Source organism: Halichoerus grypus, chromosome 1 (genome assembly GCF_964656455.1).
Source record: "Halichoerus grypus chromosome 1, mHalGry1.hap1.1, whole genome shotgun sequence".
Classification (NCBI taxonomy): Eukaryota; Metazoa; Chordata; class Mammalia; order Carnivora; family Phocidae; genus Halichoerus; species Halichoerus grypus.
Genome location: NC_135712.1, coordinates 14,930,959 through 14,954,536, shown reverse-complemented (window position 1 = coordinate 14,954,536; position 23,578 = coordinate 14,930,959). Strand labels below are relative to the sequence as shown.

At 37.1% G+C, this 23,578-nt stretch overlaps 2 protein-coding genes and 1 pseudogene across 2 annotated transcripts; all 3 read left to right on the top strand.

The window, feature by feature from the left end:
* Positions 1–11,964: 11,964 nt before the first annotated feature.
* Positions 11,965–12,537, top strand: LOC118541476 (keratin-associated protein 13-1-like). The gene has a single exon (XM_036101096.2). It carries the CDS (start codon positions 12,022–12,024, stop codon positions 12,535–12,537), a length of 516 nt encoding a protein of 171 aa, XP_035956989.2. The 5' UTR covers positions 11,965–12,021.
* Positions 12,538–18,849: 6,312 nt separating this feature from the next.
* LOC118541477 (keratin-associated protein 13-1-like) lies at positions 18,850–19,390 on the top strand. The gene has a single exon (XM_036101097.2). The coding sequence runs from the start codon at positions 18,850–18,852 to the stop codon at positions 19,375–19,377; it is 528 nt and encodes a 175-aa protein (XP_035956990.1). The 3' UTR covers positions 19,378–19,390.
* Positions 19,391–20,738: 1,348 nt separating this feature from the next.
* LOC118541486 (keratin-associated protein 13-2-like) lies at positions 20,739–21,490 on the top strand (annotated as a pseudogene).
* Positions 21,491–23,578: the final 2,088 nt, after the last annotated feature.

Sequence of the window (23,578 nt, the reverse complement as noted above, 5' to 3'; positions counted from 1 at the left end):
CCTGTTGTGGCAGTCTTGAGTCTGAATTCCATAACATGGCAGGATGAGAACTCGGGCAAAGTTTCTATGCTGCAGCCTTGAAAATTCCTTCTTCAGGAAACCTTGTATTTGCTCTGAGGGCCCTCAACTGATTGAATGAGGCTCACCCACATTATGGAGGTAATCTGATTTACTCAAAATTTACTGATTTATATGATAATCACAGCAACATCTTGATTGGTGTTTGATAAATAACTAGATACAATATCTTAGCTGAGTGGAAATATTATAGTTATAACCATAACAGATAGTTATTAAAGCATTAAACAATATCAGCAAATAAGACATTATCAGACATTAAAGTGTTAACAAACAATTCTTTCATTATAAAAATATAATTGTCATTCTGCTATTTACTCCTCTTGATTTATTATTTCTTTATTTACTTTAATAATATTCATAATATGGAACTTGTGAATATCTCAATATCTTTAGTCATTCTGGATTAAGTTATATTTAAAATCACAAACTTTAAAGTCTCAACAGCACTTAAAGGAAATCAAAATTGCTCTCAACACAAGTGTTTTAAAAGGTAAAGCACCATCTGGGAAAGACATTAGTCTTGTTTATTTATAAAAGAAAGAATGCTTAAAAATATTCATAAGCCAGTACTATTCAATGTAAATTAAATCTATATACACTCTATATCATCATAATGACAAATATATTCTATGTATTTATTTACTAAAAGTACAAATTGATGTCCTGTAATATTGAAATATTTATTATAATAGTTTTAAGAACTCTTGACTTGAAACATGAGACTTTGAATCTGTTACAGGAAGCCACATTTGTTAGGATGTATTTGCTCACTTAAAGTTGTAAACTATGTTTGCCATTTGCTGTAAGATGTGAGTTTTTACACACTACACTTGTAATTATTTATATCTCAATTATGACATCACTGAGTTAGCTATCTAACTAGCTAGCTAGCTAGCTGTCTAACTTGAGTGATGTTAACTCACTCAAGCCGTGTGAGAGCCCTGAAGAGTTCTTTGGGACTAGAAACATACCTAAAAGCATTTCTAGATTTTTTTTTAAATATGCAGGTAAAATAGAGTACAGAGCTTCATGATTAATTTTGAAATTCAATGCAGAGTCTCAATTTTCTCTCTTAATAAAATAATAGTGGGTAATATTTAATAAGCATTTTATATAGACCAGGCATTGTGCTAAACATTATACATGGTACATAAGTTATCCTATTTATCTCACAGCAGTTCTACAATAATTTCTATCCTTTTATAGATGAGCTACAATGTAGCAGAGACCATGTACCATCATAGCTTTATCTGAGCCTATGCTCTTAGCTCTTAACTGTACTGCCTCAGTAACAAGGAAGACGGATAAGATGGTTGGGAAGGTAGAGAGTGAAAGATTAGAAGCAGGGTAAGGAATGAAGAAATATTAGGACAACGTGAGATATATTGGAATGATTAGGATTCGGGCATGCTCAGGACCTGTTTTTGGTTTCAATTACTCAATTCTGTTGAAAATAAATTTTAATTACCCTGTTGTCTATGCTTTATTAATCCAAACCAGGAAAAGCAATACCTAAGATCTACTACAAATTCAAGCCACCACCCTAGACTTCAATGATACTCCAATCATCAATCTCCCCTAAAATAAAAAATAAAATTTCCATCCTGGTTATATAACCTTTTACAAATCCTTGTATCTTTTTAAAACATATCCTTCTTCTTTTGATCTAACTGTAACTCCCAAGGTTTGGACTTTAGATCTCCCTCAAATAATGGCTCTCATGAAGCCTTTCCTAGCTTTTCTCTGACAGGATCCCCCTTGGTTCAAAAATGTTCATCACTTTTCTGTGAGTCAACCCTGAAAATTAGTTCATTTTAATTTCTAATTTACATGCCATAGATTATAAGCATACAAATCCATAAAAAAAAAAAACAAGTTGAGGTCTGCTAATAATCAAAAGTAAGCTCATATGGGAGAAAGCACAGGTGCAAATACTAAGAAGTTGAGAAAGTTTAGTCCAAAATGTCATCCTGGGTAAAAAAGAGATTTCCTGGAAGAGAGATCAAAACAAAGAACTTAGACAGAAAGGAAACAACATATGATCAATATGTATGAAAAAACCCTATACCAGGAATTCTAAATATACAAATTTATTTAATTTTCCTAGGAAATATATGCCAATATCATTTACATATTCCAGATGCAAAAGCAGAGGCAAACAAAACTTTTATAAGGTCACTTCACCTAAGTAATGGAATTAAGATTCAAGTTCATGTTTGTCTCACTCTAAATTACATTCTTTTCATTCATTCATTTATTCACTGATTCACTCACTCACTCACTCATTCTATTCATTTCATTTGCTCTCATAAGCATGAGTTTCTTGAGCAGGATAGATATTTACTAATTTTGAATAGATGAGTTATAATGTATAGATACATAAACAAGTGAGCAAATGAATAAAGTCTATGAGGTCATTACAGTCTGATTATTAGTACCAAATCTATTCCCAAATTTTCCAAAACTGACTCTGCTAGGAGCCTGAAATATATTTCTGGATGACAGGAACTATTTCTGATCTTAGGTTGAATTTGGATTCTGTTTCTTTGAGACAACACTTAGGTCTCAAATGGAACATTTTGAACAAAAGAGAGATTTTTTTTCTCAGCACATTTCTTAAGCTGTACTCTTTGCTTTATCTAACCAGGAATAGGGAGAAGCTAATCATTGTTGGGCTTTAAAAAAAAATATCTTGCTTGGGGCTCCATGTTTGGATAGAGACCAAGAGAAGTAAAAAGAGAAAAAGGAGATATAATTAAGAATCTAACTATAGCAGTGATTTCAGTATCTGGGGCACCTGGCTTGCATATTCTCCAGAAACTATACTCTACATTTAAATGATTGGTGTACCTTAGGGGAAGCAGAACCAATGCATTTTCATGCCAAAGAAAACAGACTAAACTGACACTGACACTGAAATAAATAGAAACATGAGCCACATTTCTGTTAAGCAAATTATCGTAAAATAAGTTAGTATCTTTCTATTCTGTTGTGACATACTAGAAAGAGATGATCCAGAAAGTAGAGAAAATAAAATGACAAGCCACAAAAGACTCTTAATCAAAGGAAACAAACTGAGGGTTGCTGGAGGGAAAGGGGGTGGGAGGATGGGGTAGCTGGGTGATGGGCATTAAGGAGGGCACATGATGTAATGAGCACTGGGTGTTATATATGACTGATGAATCACAGACCTCTACCTCTGAAACTAAAAAAACATTATATATTAATTAATTGAATTTAAATAAAAATTAAAAAAATAAAGTGTGTTCTAAGAAAAGGAGAGGAAGGGGGTGGGGAGTGAGGTAGGGGAGAAAGAGAATTTTGGAAGTAACAACTTGCAGATTTCTAGTTGTTACATAGATTATGGTGAATTAAAATGCTTCAATTAATGACAGAAGATGGCTTTTGAAGGTCTCCTTTCTTAGGAATGGATAAGTGGTTCCCGAGTTAGAAGATCTAGTACTTCCTTAACAATAAAGTTATTTAAAAATTCACTGAGATCTTAGAAATGCAACATGCTGATTTATAGACCTCTGAACACATATTGGTCAGGAAAAAGGTGACTGACCTCGTCTAGAGAAACTACAGGAGTGTCAAAGGGGCCCGATTCATCATGAAAGGTGGGGAGGTCCCAGATCCACAGCCTCCAAGCCCACAGTCCATCCTGTGGATGAGGGAGGGAACTCATAAGTGGGCACAGGATGGCTGGAAGGTTCCCTGGTGCCCAGCAGAAACTTTGTAGACATGAGCAAAGGGAGTCAGTCATTGTGGTAATTCAATTCCTGGGGAGACAGGACTCCCTTTTGACCAAGGGAGGATATATCTGACAGAGTGCTACAGACTGGGTGCTCAAACAACAGATATGCATTGTCTTACAGTTCTGGAGGCTGCAAGTCCTAGATCAAGATACTGGAGGGCTTGAGTCCTTCTAAGGGCAGTGAGGGAAGGATCTGTTCCAGGCTACTCCCCTTGGCTTGTAGATGCCCATCTTCTCCCTGGGTCTCTCAACATCTCCTTCCTTCTATGCATCTTTGTGCCCAAATTTCCCCTTTTTGTGACAAGAGTCCCACTGGATTACAGTCCATCATAATGACCTCACTATCTAATTGATTGCTTCTCTAAAGACCCTATCTTCTAATAAAGTCACATTCTGAAATACTGGGGTTTAGGACTTTAACGTATGAATTTTGAGGGACACAATTTAACTCATAACAAGGGACAAACAGTCATTAAAGAGGGAAAAAAATTTTAAGAGTTTGATTATTGTCTCCTAACTTCAGTTTTTTTCCGGGTTTAATGAAGAATTGCAGTGAATTTTCTCCTAAGGAACTTTATAAACCCTTTCCATTGGGTGTGGTGTGCGAGGAAAACAACCTGATAGAGTCCTCTGGGGTTTCACTAATCAGTTATCTAATTAAAATGAAATTGATTTTCCTCTGCACAGACATGGCTTAATATGTTTTATTCATTTACTTAAGAGACACAGATCATTCCTTTCTCATATATGGGATGGAGGTGACTATTTTCATGGCCAGTAATCCAGTAATCAACATGCAACGCCGTAGGGCCCTGGCCATGTCCCACTCCCCAGGGTCTCATACTGACAAGATACCATGCTCTTCTATTTCCTGTCCTAAGGAGCCAAGCAGCAGAATCTCAGTTCTTAAAGTGATGATCATGTATTTTCAGTTGTCAACAAGTAAAAATAATAAAGTCAATACTAAGAATGCCTGTATTTATCTTTTTAGTAAACATTACCACAAGTCGACTGTGAGTCAGTAACTGTGGGAAGGATGTTGTCCCTTCTTTTGGGTCCACTCTGTCTGGGAGATTAAGACAGGATGCACAAAGCTCGGGATTCCTAAAGTACTCTGTAAGAGCAACGGACTAACAGCTACAGTTGAGAGCAAAGTTTCATCAGGGCCACTTTGGCAAATCATCTTGAAAGTGTCTTTGGCAATAGTTGATTAAAAAGACATTATAATATGGAGATTCCAAAATTTTTATTTTTTTAAAGATTTTATTTATTTATTTATTTTAGAGAGAGTGCACAGGCATGTGTGAGCAGGGGAGGGCAGAGGGGGAGGGAGTGGGAGAGAATCTCAAGCAGAGCCCCATGTATGGCTTGACCTCACAACCCTGAGATCATGACCTGAGCTGAAACCAAGAGTCCGAGGCTTAACCAACTGAGCCACCCAGGTGCCCCTTGAGCTTCCAAAATTTTAAATGGGAGCTAGAAATTTTCATTCAAAGACAGCTGATCTAAAATTAAATGAGATTCCAACAAAACTAATGAAATGGCAAGCATTTTAAGAGAAATGAATAGAAATGCTTAACTACTCTTGAAAACAAGCACAGAAGGGAGTCAAATTTAATGAATGAGACAAATGGAAACATTTCTTTGGTTTGGCAGCATTGCCAGTTTAGAAGGCTAAACCAAGATAAATGATGTGTGAAACATAACGTGGGGGGAAAAGAGAGAAGGAAAGGGAAGGAAGAAAGGGACGAATGGAGATGAGAAAGAAAGGGACATTCCAGAAGGATAAGAAGCACAGCATGTGAGCACAGCATGAAGCCATTAAGTTAGGAGGCCATCCATCACAGGCTTTGCGGTGCTGATTAGTCCTGTGAAGGCTTAAAACTCTGCTTTCTATATAGGGTCGCAGTTGCTATGCTTTTATTTTTAAACAAGTGTACTTTTTGAAATCCCAAGTTTCTCATTTAGTTATAAACATTTCGCTCTTTTGTTAAAGAATGATTCAGGCAATAAAAAAAAAAAAGAATGACTCAGGCAATAAAAATGTATTTAAGATATTTACAGCTGTGATTCTCCAAATTTGATACCTCAGAAGCACTAGCAAAGGGTTTTCTTTGATCATTTGAGCAAAGATTCACATATAAGCTTTACTAATTGTTAGGCAGTACTGTGAGTATTTTACTTATATTTTTATCTCATGTAATTCTCATAATAACCCAAGGCGAGAGGTATTATTATGCCCATGTCACAAACAAGAGAGTTGGGGCATGGAGAGCTCGTCAATGACAGGAGATCACAGTGCTAGGAAAGGTAATGCCAGGATTCACCTCCCAGGCGTTCTGACAGCAGAATAGGGGCTTTGAGCTTCCACGTTACCTCCCCCCTCAATTGGGAAGGCCCCCTCCCCACAGCCATGCACTGTGCTGGTGGCATTCTGACAAGTATGTTTCAATAGGTATTACTTAAATCCACCAGAGTTTAAGATCTTGAGTGATCACACACAGCCCATTCCACAATGCCCTAAGATTACGTTGTTTGTTTTAAATTTCAGATCTCTAAAAATAAATCAAATCCTGGTATTAGGATAAGTTAAAAAGCTATTGTCAAGAGAGGTAGCAAGCAAGACAAAGGAACCCTGTGTATTACACTTCCTGAGGAATAAACAGGCTAAATATGTTTTGCAGTCTTTAACCCCTCCCATCAAAACCTTAGTCTATTTTGAATGGGTCAGAACTTGCAAGGGAGACTGCCCATTAGTCTCTGGGCACCAGACAAATTTCAGCATCATAGAATTCTATGATTTGAGCACAGAAATGAGGAAATGAGGAAATGGAGTTAAGCAGTTTACTCCACTAGTAAGTGAGAAAACCAAAACAAGACCCTGGACTGGAGGTATCTCAGATGTTGGCACTCTCTCCAGCGGCTTCCAACAGACGCTGGGAAACCATGACCTCTGCTATGTTTGTGCCTCCAGCCATCCACCAAGACAGAGCTCAGCCAACTGAGCAGTACTAAACAAGGGCCCCTCCAGAGAAAATCCGGCTGTCTTCCTGTCAAGGGCCCCTGCCTAATTACAAGGGTGAACAAGCCTAGGAGACAAAGAAACCTCAAGTACCCCTCTACTTTGAAGCCTCTAAAAATCCGGAAGTACCCTGGAATAACTTCCTCCTCTTTACCTTTCCTTTTCCTGCTTTCTCCCCTGCCCACTCAGGTACCTCCCCTCGCACCCCTGCACTGGAGATGAAGAAAGGCAGAGTAAACGTGGAGTGGCCTTCTCTATTCCACTCCTTGTGCCTTTAGTCAGCGAAGGGCTGGGGAGAGAAAGAAATGAGGCAGGAGATGCTGACACCCCAGCATCAGGAAGAGGCCAGACCTCCTCAAAGTAGCAAGAGAGGAAGGTGTGCACATGCACTCACACACACACACACACACACACACACACATCTGCTAGTCTGTGCTCTTTCTCCTCATCTCACTACTTTCCACTAGGTCAAGACTTGATGTCACCTGGAAACCTTTAAGCCCATGGGTCTTAGCTGACCCATGACATCTGAGTAGAAAAGCTTCCGTGTCTATTAAATACATATAGTCAACCTTCACTAAGCTGTCAATCAAAGAATGAACACACCAAAAATAGTTAATATCTATGTAATCTTCCACGGTGACTTCCTTCATTTAAGACATTTATAACATTAAGACAGTGTCCCTTTTCACTCAATCAACATACGTCTATAGAGTGCCTACTATGTACCACAGACCATTTTAGTTCCGCTCATACATTTAACAACTGATTTCTAACTCAAAATTTGTTTTTATTCTGCCTTCCAATTTTAGCTATCACAATCTGTCACAATTGCTATTCTTCTCTCCTGTATTTAGAGGGAGTCATGACCACTCATCACGAGGCCATCTGCACAATGTCACTGGGTAGGGACACATAGCCTTTGTTCAAACCCTAGGATGCTGCATCTTGCAGGATGGATATTAATGCTACTAAATCCATCTTCAGTGTTTCCAAACAACAGCATTCGTAACAGCTATTATATCTGCATAGTAGCAAGAAGAGAGGGTGCAGCATATTATTAGCAGGAACTGCCCATTACAATAGAATTATGACGTTATAAACAGAAAATAGATTTCCTTTTCTCTCTTTGTAATGTTGTACTTCATATTCTTGGAAAGACAATCCCTGTACAAAGGTGGTTACAGTTGTCAGACATGCAGTAGTATGATGTCACATGGCTATGAGTATCTCCTGCGGGCTCCTGGCTAGATGTTAACCCTTTAGTTATTTAATTTAATTTAATAATTTAATTTAATATTTAATTTAAGTGTGTTAACTCTTTAATCTAACCATGGTAGTACATCAGAATCACATGTGGGGCAGCCTGGGGAGGAATTCAATCATTTGGTTTTTAAAATTGTTTATTTCTTTTCTGGTTGGTTTGTATGTCCTAAAATGACCCATTTGTTACTTCTGTTGCATATTCAGAAGTAAGACACCACTGATTTAAGTCACTGCCCAGTATATAAAAACCTTGTCACGTTCTGCTGACATGTAGAGTATTTTAAGTCAGAGGATAATAAACATAAGTGAGGTGGTGCAGTTGACCTGTGATTTGTCTCATGATTGGTGTTTTTATAATCCAATTCCACCAACATAGATGCATCATATTTTCCTATTAAACATGGAAAAATATCCTTCAAGTGCACAGGGAGATTGTTTTCACAAAGTGTCTTAAAACCCAAAGTCTCTCAATTTGTGATAGTGACATTAACTAACACAACAAAATAATGGCACGGGCTTGATGACTAATGACAACTGAAATTGGGCCCCACAACTATAAAGTAAAGAGGAGTAGCTGAACTTGGGAATTTCAGGGAGCATATCCTCTATGAATGGAGTAGCTTATAGTGAGTTCCAGGCAGCTGCAAGCAAGGGAGCCCAGCAGAACCAAATTTTCAGAATTTTTAAAAGATGTCAGAAATCCATATTTTGTATTAATTCTTTTGATTTTTAAATATTAGTGACTAATTTAGAGTTTAATAAAAAACCTATGGGGGGGTTGGTCCATGCTTGTGCGATGAACAAAACTGGGTGGGCTGGATTTGGTAGAGGACCTGGGGGTTTGTGATCTGTTATTTCAGCTAAAATCAACCCTACCACATTGACGTGAGGAGGGTCAGATGTACAGGGAAGAGAAGGCCATCATTGTACATCTGTGAGGGCAGCCGGAAGGTTCTGTCACTATAGACAAATTTTGTTGACTTTATTATTTTGATTAACAATAGTCCTATCTCCAGTGAGAAAAAAGTCACTCTCATTTGTGATAAGACTACTATTTCCAAGAAGTTCTTTGAAAAACAGTGATTTGAGAAAGGCATGGTGTTCACAGCATTGAGTGGGCTGGGACTTTTATCTCAGTGGCTAGAAACCCATAGGAAAAAAAATTTAAAAATTTAAAAGATCAGGGCGCCTGGGTGGCTCAGTTGGTTAAGCAACTGCCTTCGGCTCAGGTCATGATCCTGGAGTCCCGGGATCGAGTCCCACATCGGGCTCCCTGCTCGGCAGGGAGTCTGCTTCTCCCTCTGACCCTCTCATGCTCTCTCTGTCTCATTCTCTCTCTCAAATAAATAAATAAAATCTTTAAAAAAAAAAAAAATTTAAAAGATCATAAGATAAACTTTTTTAAGGTAGCTGTTTGATGTGAATTCAGCTACTTCACCATTTCTTGGACTTACAGAAGTCCTATATAGTGTTTCCTTTTGTAAAATTGCAATGAAACCTACTCTTACATTGAGGAAAAGTTGTTAATTTAAGCATTTACAGTAAAATTGTATTGTAGTTTTATCAGAGTTGCAACTCAATGCCTTAAGCCACAGCACTATACTATCTGAGTACCTGATACCACGTAGTTGAATTTTGGTGTATGTTACACCAAATTGGCAGGAAACGGCAATATACTCAAAGAATGTGATAAATCTATCAGACATTTTCCTTTAAAAAAAACCCCAAAAACTTGGAGTTAAAGAGGACCAGAGGCAAATAATAAAAGCAGTAACTAACCACCACAATGCAATTATTGAAAGTTAGGTTAGAACTCTGGACAGAGACATTTCCATGGAAAGTATATTGAACAGACACCTGGGCACTCTATGTGGGTCCCTGATATCTCAGAAAGAAGGTCACCAGCACATGTTCAAGTGTCTTGGATAGAGCAACTTAGGTAAAGACAGAGACAGATTTAACCTAATGAAGTTTCCATGGGAGGGTCCTCTTCAGGGTTCTTTTGTCTGACCTTTTCCAAGGCTCCATTGCACTCTTTCAGGGAGGTCTGGAGGAATCCACTGCTCCAGTTGTGCTGCTGTATCCTGAGAGTCAGTCATTTGCCCTTGAAGTAGTTCTGGGGCTATAGGTGGATCCAGAAAGCTGCCTGTACTACCTCTAGACCCTAGAATCAACCTGATGAACCTCAGAACTTCAGGGAGTTTTGACTTTAAGAAGAAGGATTAGAACTAAAACATTACTCTGCTACTTAATAGATCACTAAAACCGAGGGTCCACAGCCATTTGTAGCTGATTCTCACACAAGTCCACAACCTCTAGGGCCAGAAGACTGGGATGGGGAGATAAAGCAGGGACACCAAGCTGAGATAAGCATAATCCCAGGATTGAAGCACCAACTGAGAAGAACTGACACAAGGTGTTACAGATGTGGCATTACTAATAAATAGCAATGTTGAAAGGAACTTTTCTGTGTCATCAAAAATAATTTAAGTATTTTCTGATTCACAATCTTGGAAGAAAAACTGAAATATATTCTATTCTTTCTACAGAAAATCATGTTGACAAAATCATTGTCATATGTAAAAGTGATCAAAGACTATGCAGCCAATAAATATAGAGGAAATGTTATAGATGTTGGTGATGATTATGATAATATCATATTATTGTCTTGATTTTGTGATATTTATGTTTTTTGTCATCTTATAAGTTTGTATTTATTAATATTGTTTTATTCTAAATTAGCATTCATATTTATATCTACTATTATGTTCATAATGCTGTATTCTTTTTCTTAAAGAAGTGCCCCCAAATTATAAACTTCAAGATTCACATAACCTGGATCCCCTCTAGTAAGAAAGCTGGGACAGAAACATGTATCAAAAGTAGGGAGAAAAATATAGGATCTGCCATGACCTTGGAAATACTCAGAGAACATTCAAAATTTTGAGGGGTTGTGGGAGGATAAACCCCAGGATGTTTTGAGCATATAAATGTATTTCACAAAAGCCATGATTTAAGTTCATTTTTAAAAACTTTTATATGATTGAACTAAGAAGTAGAATATCCACAAGTCATCCAATGGGGTAGAAGAAAATCTTGACAGACTTGTTCCTCTCTCTACCACTGTCCCTTGTTTCCTCACCTCATCTCAATAGCATCTCCCATTTTAGTTTTCTTCACATGCGCTCATATTGGTCTCTTCTTGCTTTAGATTTGATTTCATTTTTCTAAAGACTAAATTTTTCCAGCATATTTGTTCAGGATTATGCCCACTTCTAATCATCTCTGTCAATCATTTTGGCTTACTTTTATAAGAGCCCTCTAGACTGGACATAGTAAGGAATGTTAATAGTAAGTAATAGATGCAAAATTATATTAAAGTGTGAATCAATGGTTTGATGTAGGGGCAATATTTAGAAGATTCCTCATCAAGACCAGATTTCTGCTTGTCAACCACTGACACAAAAGAGAGATGAATGCATTGTAATCTCCCCCCTGGGAAGAAAGCATTATTCAGCCAAAGCTGAGCACATGTACATGCACATGTTTTCATGACCAGAAAAATCAGAGGGACTTCCCTGGCCATGATGGAGTAGGCATTAATTACAAACCGTCATAGCATTTGTAACATAGATTTACCTCATTGACATGGGGCCATAAAAACAAAATGGGTGAACCCATAAATATAAGATGAAGAGAGGTAGTTAACTCCAATTACAAAAAAAGATTACTGAGTTATATGTATGCAAATGAAGGACTCCAAATTTTGAAAAGATGACATTGTGATGTGCCACACCCATTGCTGAGAGTATATAAATGCCTCACTTGAGGAGTAAGATATTCAAACACAAAATCTTCTCGCTGTCACTAAGCTGAACTCAGATCTCCTGCCAACATGTCCTACAGCAGCTGCTCCAGAAACTACTCCTCCCCCTCCTTTGGGGCATACCTGCGCTCCCCAAGCTCCTCCTGTCGCTCTTCCTTCCCCAGCAACCTGGTCTACCGCACTGACCTACGCTCTCCCAGCACCTGCCAGCTGGGCTCCTCCCTCCCCAGTGGCTCTCAGGAGACCTTCTGTGAGCCCACCAGCCACCAGACATCCCGTGTGGTGTCCAGCCCCTGCCAGACGTCCTACCACCGCCCGAGGACCTCCACGCTCTCCAGTCCTTGCCAGACGACTCACTCTGGGTCTGTGGGCATTGGGTCCAGCAGCTGCCCTTCCCTGGGCTATGGATCCAGAAGCTGCTACTCACTGGGAGGTGGATCCCAGGGCTCCAGATCCAGGAGTTATGGAGTCTGTGGCTTCCCTTCTCTGGGCCATGGATCCAGATTCGGGCATCCAACCTACTTGGCTTCTAGGAGCTGCCAGTCTCCTTGTTACAGGCCAACTTGTGGATCTGGCTTCTTTTGATCAACCTCATTAAATTTATAATCTTGTTGTCCAATCTCACCAATGCCTCTACTCATAACCTTTATTATCTCCATCACCTACTGGAAGAATTATCTTCTTATTCTTAGATTATCAAATCCTCACCTTGTCTCTGGCCCCAAATACTGGCTGACAGACTTTATTTAAAAAATTCTGTAATTAATGTACTAACTGAAAATAAAATCTAAAGTCTGCATTGGAGATAAAATTCATGTTATTGGATTTTCTTCCAAAATTGTATGACAAACCAAATCATTATAACCTAATAAATTTATTGGTTCTGAAACCAGCTATGTTTATTGTTGTTAGTTTTTATTGACTATGCTTTTGATTATGATAGATAATGGAAATATTATGAAAAGATCAATATGCACCTGGATAGAGATTTTGAAATCCTAAGAAATTGGGGATTTGAATTTTGAGGGACCTCAGATATTTTTCTTACTCAAACTACAAGTAGTGGAAGACTATTGTTTAAGTATATAGAATTTAATGAATTGAAATCTCAGATTCAGGAATTAAATTAATTCCCTCACAAGATGTGGGAATGCCAACAGGCATAACGTAGCAGACTAGTTGATAGTTATATAAGAAATGCAGGGAATAAAAGTAATATTTACATTTATATGGTTAGGCTTATACATGAAAAGAAAAATTAAACAGAAGATAAATGAACATGATTATGTATGAATTTTAAGTAACTTTGCTTGAAGTCACCCACCATTTCTTAGTAAAAGTGATAAACACCTGCATCCCACTGATGAGTATTCAATATGATCTTATCTACATATGTGTAATGAGCAATACCATAAAATTTGAGTGAAGAATCTAAAATCATAAGGATGATTTCCACCTTGGTTTTTACTCATGTTTCAAACTAAAATATAAGTAGCATTTGATACCATCAGGAGTGATGATTTAATGTGTATCTTTAAAAAATGGGGAAACATTACTTCTCTTTTCCATGATAATATTCTCTGTTTTCTCAGGAAAGTATTTTCAGGGATAGCAAAGAGCGAAAATAGATAGATTTTGATAAGGAACCTAAAACTGACAACAAAAAGAGTTAACATATGTTCAGTAAATGTCCCTAAGCCTTATTTCTTTAGGCTATACAACAGCCCTTAGAGAAAGATACCCATTATAAATTTGTTATGTTAAGTGTAAGAAAAGGGAGACACAGAAGGAATAAGGAACTTATAAGGAATACCTGTCCCATGGCATCTTAAAAGGTGAAGTTTATTTAGAATTGCAAAGACATAGGAGTATTAGAAGGGGCAAAAGGGAAATCTGGGAAGATGAAATAAAATAACCAGAGTGGGAAAGACTGAAAATTACTTTTATATTGAAGGAATGACTGGCAATTTGATTAACTTACAATTGAAGGATATTTTATATGGTGTGACAATGACAAACATGGTTAAAAATAGTTGATGAGTAACTATTCTTCCATCATTTAGAGGTATTACATTTTATTTATTTCTTAGGGGTATTATATTTTAATTTGCAATAATTCTTGTTTCCACCACCTTCCATTCAGACTACTAAAATAGTTTTGTGGGGAGCCTGCGTGGCACAGTTAAGCCTCCATTCTTGGTTTTGGCTCAGATCATGATCTCAGGGTCATGAGATCAAGCCCCAGACTGGGCCCCACACTTAGCTTGTAGTCTGCTTAATATTCTCTCTCACTCTGCCCCCCCCCACTTTTTTTCTCTCTCTCTCTAAAATAAATAAATAAATCTTAAAAATAAAATAAAATAGTTTTGTGATCGGACACTACTACTCTATTTCTCACCTATTCCAGCCACTTTTTCATAATTACAAGATAAATCTTTCATCTAAGGATTGGTTATGAATTTTAAGCTTATTCCTAAGGGGGGATAAGGTAAAAATTGATATACTTACAAATGAAAAAAATACTTGGAACTAATATTTTTGTCTAGAAAAATTAGGCAAAGAAAATATATGTGAAAATGTCCAGAAGTTACCAGCGCCCAAATGTCAGGGAGGTTTTAACAACAACAACAACAACAACAAAGTCATAGAATTTGTGACTACTTTTCAATTAGAGATATTGTTGAATCCAAAAGGGAGGCTGATGAGACTCATGAGCTCAGGTAACCAAAATCGAAAGTTAGAAATTTCCAATGATTTTGACCAAAATTGAGACTCTGAACAACACCTTAGGACTAGGCTGAACCTTCAATATTTACCCCTTCCTATGAACTGAAATTAAGTTCCCAATCATTTCAATGCTCGATTAGATTAGCATGGTACACAAACTGGAGTCGCCACTCTGGAAAACAGTATGGAGCGTTCTCAAAAAATTAAAAATAGAGCTACCCTATGATCCAGCAATTGCACTACTAGGTATTTACCCAAAGGATATAAAAATACAGATTTGAAGGGATACATGCACCCGAATGTTTATAGCAGCATTATCAACAACAGCCAAATTATGAAAAGAGCCCAAATGTCCATCAACTGATGAATGGATAAAGAAGTTGTGGCATGCTAAGCAAAAGAAGTCAGTGAGAGAAAGACAAATGCCACAGGATTTCACTCATATGTGGAATTTAAGAAACAAACCAGATGAACATGGTGGGGGGAGAGAAAGAGAGAGGCAAGCCATAAAACAGACTCTTAACTATAGAGAACCCAAACTGAGGGTTGCTGGAGGGGAGGTGGTCAGGGGGATGGGTTAAATAGGTGACGGGGATTAAGGAGTGCACTTGCTGTGATGAGCACCTCAGGTTGTATGGAAGTGTTGAATCACTGTAATGTACGCCAGAAACTAATATCACACTATATGTTAAATAATTGGAATTTAAATAAAAACTTCAAACTACAAAAAAAATTTAGCATGGTATAGAGTTGACCTTAAATTATTTCTTTACATAGACAAATCTAAATATAAATTATAAATGCAGATATAGACTTAGAGGTATAGATATAATTGTTTTATCCAGATACAGATGAGTATATAGATGATATACATAGATAAATGATGTAGACATAGATCGTCTGATATCCTAGGGAAATTTACTAGACTTCAAGAAGTTAAGAAATGACTAAATCCAAAATATATATATCAGATAGTAGAATTCATTTTAGGAAATAAAACGATAGATTTAAAATTTTAAGAGAGAGAGAAACATATTAAAAGAACCAAGTAGAGGGGTGCTTGGGTGGCTCAGTCAGTTAAGTGTCCAACTCTTGATTTGGGCTCAGGTCATGATCTTAGGGTCATGAGATCAAGACCTACATCAGGCTCCATGCTGGGCGTGGAGCCTGCTTAAGATTCTCCCTCTCCCTCTGCCCTTTCCCCCCACCCCCACTCATGCTCTCTCTCTCTATAAAAAAAGAAAAATTAAAAGAGCCAAGTAGAAATTCTAAAATTGAAAAATGCAATAAGTTAAATGTAGAATTGTTGAATGGATTGAAAAGAAATTAGACATAGCTGGAGAGACAATTAGAGATTGTTCTGGAGAACATATTTAAACTAACAAATAAAGAGAATACCTTGGAGTCAAACTGATGAACAAAAAAGAAGAGAAAAATTTAAAGCAACCAAAGGGAAAGAAAATGCAAGTTACCTTAAAAAAAAGCAACAGTAAGATAGACAGCTGAATTCTAAACAGAAAAAAGGAAAGTAGAAACACAATTAAATATCCTCAAATTTCTGAAGAAAGAAAACTTTAGAGTCCTTGACTAATGAGTATTTGTTTCAAAAATGAAGGAGAGGGGAGCCTGGGTGGCTCAGCTGAGCATCTGACTCTTGATTTTGGCTTAGGTCATGATCTCAAGGTTGTGGGATCAAGCCCAGAGTTGGGCTCTGTGTTGGGCGTGGAGACTGCTTGAGATTCTCTCTCTCTCTCCCTCTGCCCCCCCACTCTCTCTCTCTCAAAAAAAAAAAAATGCAGGAGAAATATAGACATTTTCAAACAATCAAACCTGTAAAAAATGTGTTACTAGGCTTCCAACATAAAATATATAATAAAAGTTATATATAGTCAGAAACAAAATAATCTCAGAACATACAAAAAAAGATGTAAGAAGAAATGAAGAGTAAACAAAAGAAATATATACATATATTATATATATTTATATATATATGATAAATTTAAGCAAATTTTGGTCATAAAAACATGGAGGCAAATATATATCAATATACACAAGCATACATGAAATTACAATACAGAAAATCCTAACATAGTACATGAATTGGGGTAAGAATAATTGACCTTAAGATTTCTGACATTCTTGCACCGGACCGGAAATAGTAAGAGTATTCATTTCGAAAAAAAAAAAAAAAAGAGTATTCATTTCGATTAGCAAGTCAACAAAGCATGCTGTGAACTCTAAGGCAGCACTGCCCAATAGAACTTTCTGTGTTGCTGAAAATCTGTTTATCTGCATTTTCCAATATATGGCATCCATCAGCCACATGTATCTATTGTGCACATGGAATGTGGCTAACATGATTGGGGAATAAAATTTTAATTTAACTTAATTTTAAATGATATAAATTGAACTTAATATATGTGGCTAGTGGCTACTCTGCTGGATGGTATGGCATTGGGGTAACCTCTAAATGAATCACAAAATCCTGGATCTCATCTTGGAAGGCTGACAGAATGATTGTTAGGAAATATCTTGTATTACATCTAATAACATGATGCTTTACATGTTATCATACAGCAAACTTTGAAGTTAGTAAAACAGAAGTAGCATTTTTGTTTGTTTCTTTTGTCTGATGTATCTTTTTACTTTCTCCCTTCTCTGCTTCCTTATATTTAAGAAAATCTATTTTAAGTAGGAAATAGCTTGGGTTTCTAGTCCAGTCTGATATTCTAAGTCTTCAATAAGGATTATTCAGTCTATTATATTTAATTTAATTATTGATACTTTCAGATTTCTACTTACACATTTACTATTTGTAATAGTAAATTTTCTGGGAGGGGTAATAAAATGATTAAAGCTATAATTTTACCCTTTTAGGTTATTATTATTTTATAATTTTTAAATTTTTTAGTAAGTTTTCAAAAGATTTTAATGATCACTTTAATTACTATTTACTTCTACCTATTTATTAAGAACCACAAACCACTTTATTAGTGTTATGCACAATGAGTAGACAATTCACTTATAGTTCCATCTTTTTTATCACCTCCTTCAATTACAACTTCCCCTTTGAGGTAATTGCCTTCCTAACTGGAGAAAATACTTCAGTATTCATTTTAGCCTAGGTTTGCTTGACATGGAGAGCTCTATAAAAGACAATATTTGGATATTTTACAATAGAAAAATAATCTTGAAGAACTGAAGTAGGGAAAAAATGTTTTTATAATGAAGGAAACAATTATAGGAAAGAATCTAAAGATAAAAATGACCAGAAGGTCCTGCGTGATAAGAATTGTTCTAGGAGAGCAGGATCACTGGACACACTGTAAGGACAGGTGATAAAAGCGACAATGTATATATGAAAAGCTATAAAGTATATTGATCCAGAACCCATTTTTATTGGAATTACACACAGATGGAAAGATCCATCGTGTCACTAGTTATCTTCCCTCACCCCAAGAGTATTTGACTCTTTGGAATTTTTTGCATGTGTATAAATTGGTATCCACTGAGACTCTTTTTCAAATTAGTCTTGCTTAGTCATTTTGCCTTTAAACATCTGTCCTGATTTATCTCTGTGATCCACCAATTTCTCAGTCAATTTATATTATCTATTTTCCCCTTTCCATTGGATTTGAGGGGCAATATGTAATAATGTAATATATGAAAACTAACTTTAGGGGATGAAATAAATTTACAGAAAGAAAATCATTGGTGACAAAATAGGGTGCCTCTATTCCACTGAGGGAGAAAAAAAAATGACTTAACCTTAATCCCCACCTTTAGATCTAAGCATTCCCCAGCCAATGTACAAGCAAAGGCACAATGAGTCTCAGCCAAGGAGAAGGGTAGGGGCTTTTCTGGCCCTGATTAGCTGGCATTAATGACATACAGTCATAGCATTTCTGACTTTGGAATAGTTCGTTGGCTTGGTGCTATAACAACATGATGAATTCTCCTATAAATATGAGATGGAAGGAATCACCAGCAATTACAGAAAATATCATTGAATTACACATATGGAAATGAGAGATTGCAAGTGTGGGAAAGACGACTGTAAAAAATGCCACACCCATGGCTGAGAGTATAAAAGTGCCCCAGTGCAGGAGGTGACATTCAACCTCAGAATCTTCTCGCTGTCACTCAGCTGAACTCAGATCTCCTGCCAACATGTCCTACAGCTGCTACTCTGGAAACAACTCCTCCCGCTCCTTTGGGGGCTACCTGCGCTCCCCAAGCTCCTCCTGTGGCTCTTCCTGCCCCAGCAACCTGGTCTACCGCACTGATCTATGCTCCCCCAGCACCTGTCAGCTGGGCTCCTCCCTCCCCAGTGGCTCTCAGGAGACCTTCTGTGAGCCCACCAGCCACCAGACATCCCGTGTGGTGTCCAGCCCCTGCCAGACGTCCTACCACCGCCCGAGGACCTCCACGCTCTCCAGTCCTTGCCAGACGACTTGCTCTGACTCTGTGGGATTTGGGTCCAGCAGCTGCCATTCCCTGGGCTATGGATCTAGAAGCTGCCAATCACTAGGTTGTGGATCCCAGAGCTTCAGATCGCTGGGTTATGGAGTCTGTGGCTTCCCTTCTCTGAGCTATGGATCCAGATTCTCCCGCCCAACCTACTCCACTTCCAGAAGCTGCCAGTCATCGTGTTATAGACCATCCTGTGGATCTGGCTTCTATACATCAACTTGTTGAGGATCCTGACCTTTAGAGCAATGTGTCTAACCTCTAAACAGAGAGTTTATCGTCTTTATGATGTTCAGGAAAAACTCTCCAATTACCTTTTTTTTCCAGCCACAACGTGCCGGCCAAAAAAAGGCCAAAATCTCTAACATATACTGAACTTAATGACTAATTTTATTGGATGAATTTATAGAATTAGTGGAATTAATGAAATAAATTGTGAGATCAATTAATGGAATTTATGTTAATAAACATGAACTAATGTTAATGAATTAATGGGATTCGTGTTCATACATTTTATTCACAAGAGAGATGAAAACCTAAATGAATATAGTGTAATAAACTCATTCATTCTGGCTTCCAAATATTCTGCTAATTTTGTTAGTTTTAATTGGGTAATTTTTTTTTCTTTTGTTTTTTTGGGGGGGTTTTCAAGTTAATATTTATTATGTCTCTGGGAGCAAACTTTGGAAATCTAATAAATTGGTGAATTTGAACTAACTTATTTTGGGCTTTAGACATTTCTTTCTTTAAAACTTTTTTTCTGAATCCTTTTTTATACATAAACTTTATGTGAATAATAATCTCAGGAGCAATATAGAGCATATTTCCTCCAAAGGATGTGAGACCTTGACTTTTGCTGACAAAAGGAAAAAACACATCTGATACATCTAAATTCCTGGACAGTGGCAATTGACCTGATCAGCTAGTTAGGGACCTGGAAAGGAGAATATTAGAATATTGATACAAAGAAATCTGGTGTGGAAATGTATGGATAGACACATGCAGTGGGCACAAAATGTGAAGATCTGTATTTCCTCTTAGTGCTCACCAGAACGCATCCACCATGGAAGAGGAATGAAACAATCAAGTAAACAAAATGACTCTGCCAGTTGTTGAAATCCCTGTCTCTTCATTCCCTTTTTCCAGATTCCCACATTGTCACCATCACTCCTGCTCCCTCTTCATATGGCCTGAGTCAACCTCTTCTTGTGACTCCATCTCAATTCAGTCTTTTGCCTTTAAATGTTTGTCTGGTTCCTTCCTATTTTTAGCCACTTCCCATTATGTGTTATTTTTCTTCCCTCCATTGGATGTGAGAAGTACTGTATAATACTAAGTGATAGATGGAAAATAAATTTGGAGAATGTAAATCAGTGGTGACAAGTAGAATCAATCATTAGAAGTATCCTTATAAAAAATAAAGCTATGTCACTTATCACTTGACATAGTAGAAAAGTGACAGAAAGAATTCCCGAGCAAAGCAGGAATAGATATACATGGAGTCATAGCCAGGGGGAAAAGAAGGGGCTTTCCTGGCCATAATAGGTTGAGGATTACTGACAAATTGTTCTGGAATTTCTGAGATAGGAATGATCATTGTACCCATTGTACCCGTAAGTAGAATAGCTACGAAGCTAGTCAACTGCAATGACAGAGAAGGTTAATGAATTACACAAATGCAGAAGAGGGTATGCAGATGATATGAGAGGACTGTACCTATACTGTGCTGTACCATCTGATGAGTATATAAAATACCCAGTGCACAAAATCATCTTAAACTTCAGAATTTTCTCATTGTGACTAATCTGAACTCATATCTCCCGTCAACATGTCCCACAGCTACTGCTCTGGAAACTTATTTTCCCAGGCCCTTGGGAGAGGGAGATCCTGAGCTACCTACCCAGGCTCCTCCTATGGCTCTTCTTACCCCAACAACCTAGTCTACAGCATTGACTGCTGCTCTCCCAGCACCTGCCAGCTGGGCTCCTCTCTCCACAGCGGCTGTCAGGAGACCTGATGTGAGCCCACCAGCTGCCAGGCATCCTGTGTCCAGCCCCTGCCAGACATCTTGCTACTGCCTGAGGATCTCCATGATCTGCAGTCCCTGCAAATCAATTTATATCATATCTATGGGTCCAGCAGTGTCTTCTCTTTGGATTATGGATCTACTAGCTGCTACTCACTGGGTTGTGGATCCAGTGGTTTTAGACCCTTAGGTTATGGAGTCCGTGGCTTCTCTTTCCTGAGCTATGGATCCAGTTTCTGCCACCCAACTGACTTTGCTTCTGGTAGCCTCCAGCCATCTTGTTGCCAACCTACCTATGTATCTGGCTTCTGCTAATCAACTTGTTGAGTTCTAGTACATTTATGCAAAGTCATCAAAATGTCTACCCAGAGTTCCATCATGCTCATTATTTCCAGTGACAACTATCTTAGTGTTTGATCACCAGTTCCTTACCCAATTTCTATCAAGCATAGACTAACAGACTGATTTTTGCATCCTTTTAATTTAATGACTTAACTCATTATGGATGAAGTTCATGGTAATTTATTTTCTGCCCCAAATGGATAAAAAGTTAAATGATTATAATCCAATAAACTAATTTATTCTTATTGAAATATTTTTATGTTATTTTTTATATATTATTGAGCAGAGTTTGTGTTAAGTTTGATTTGACAGGTTTAATAAAAGCTCAATATGCATCTCATAGTAAATTTTGGAAGTCTAAAAACTTGTGAATTTGATCTGATTTCTTCAGATTATGGATATTTTTCTCATTCAAACTACAGTTATTGGACATCCATATTTTTTAGTTTTAGAATTTTATGAATTATGGTCTGAGAATTAGGATATATTTTGAGTACTTCAAAAAACATGGGTTTTATCTATGTGGACAGAGGGAATGTGACTGAAGTTGACAGATTCTTCAGGAATTTCATTAACAAGAATAACATTCAGATTTGCATGGTTAGTATAATAAATGAGAGAAAAACTAAAATGCCAGTTTAAAAATATATATGAGCCTTAAATGAATTCTAATGAGTTTACCCAAATCTTATTAAAAATGGCCAGACTCACACATCGATTGATGAATGTCCAACATAATTCACTTTTTTATATGTATGGAAAGATATTCTTAGTGGGAAGAATGTATGTGATTCCCTATCAATGTTTTACTAAAGCTCAAACTAAATATAGGTGAAAACAAAAAGCACTTTATAGCAGTGGACTTAACTTTTCATTTGGATCTCACTATAAAGTTGGGGACACTATATCTTTACTCTTTGGGTAGTGTTCTCATCTTTCGCAGGCCAAGTACTTAAAGAAACCCATATGAGACTAAGATAAACAGCAGGTTACTAAGGAATAAAATTATATAAGACATTATCCCTAAATAGTGCTATAATCAAGGCTCAAAGAATATCCTACTCATTGTTTCCTTGGACCCTCGGATAGAACTATGAGAAAGACTATTTTTAAAATTCAGGTTATTATTTACTTATTTGTTTTATTTATTTATTTATTTATTTATTTATTTATTTATTTGAGAGGGGCAGAGGAAGAGGAAGAGAGAGACTCTTAAGCAGGATCCATGTCCAGCCTGGAGCCCACTGCAGGGCTCGATCTCACAACCCTGAAATCATGACCTGAGCTGAAATCAAGAGTCAGACACTTAACCAACTAAGCCACCCGGGCACCCCCAGTTTATTTTAAATAGAAGGAAATGAACACAAAGTAGATCAGAGTCTTCCTTAGTCATGAAAACCAAAATTGTCTCTCAGATGTTGCCAAATATTCCCTGGGGGATAGAAGGCATAATCACTCTTGGTTGAGAACAATTTATCTAAACTAATGTATGGTGAGAAATGGAGGTAAAACAGAGAAAGGAATTTATGCAAATATGGACTATAGTGAAAAAAATTAACATACTTGTATTTGGAGTCCTAAAGCAGAAAGGAGAGGACACTGGGGAGAAAATATATTGCGGAGACATTTAAAATTTTTCCCAAAGTCAATAAAGGCTGCAAAGTAAAATTTAAAGACAGAGAATACCACACCTACGCACTAGTAAATCTGATGAACACCAATGACAGAAACATTTCTAAGAAACTGAGAAAGAAAGCTGATTTCTTTTTAAAAAGAAAAAGTGACAATAGGACTAAAATACAAATTACTTACAAAGATAATTGAATGAAATATTCAAAATTCTGAAAGAACACAGATGCCATCCTAGAATACTATGCTCAATAAATAGGTGCTTTAAAATTGAAGATAATTTCAGACAACAAAAAATTGAGAGAACGTCTCAGCAGCAGACTGACACTAAAATACGTACTGAAAGTTGTCTGTTAGTGAGAAGGAAAATGTCTTTACCCGTCAATAGGAAAAAGTCTGAAATTCAGGTATGAGCTGACTTCTCCTCCCATT

Bases quoted from the DNA above. Each gene is read 5' to 3' on its own strand.
- LOC118541477 (XM_036101097.2), top strand. From the start codon at position 18,850: ATGTCCTACAGCTGCTACTCTGGAAACAACTCCTCCCGCTCCTTTGGG.
- LOC118541476 (XM_036101096.2), top strand. From the start codon at position 12,022: ATGTCCTACAGCAGCTGCTCCAGAAACTACTCCTCCCCCTCCTTTGGG.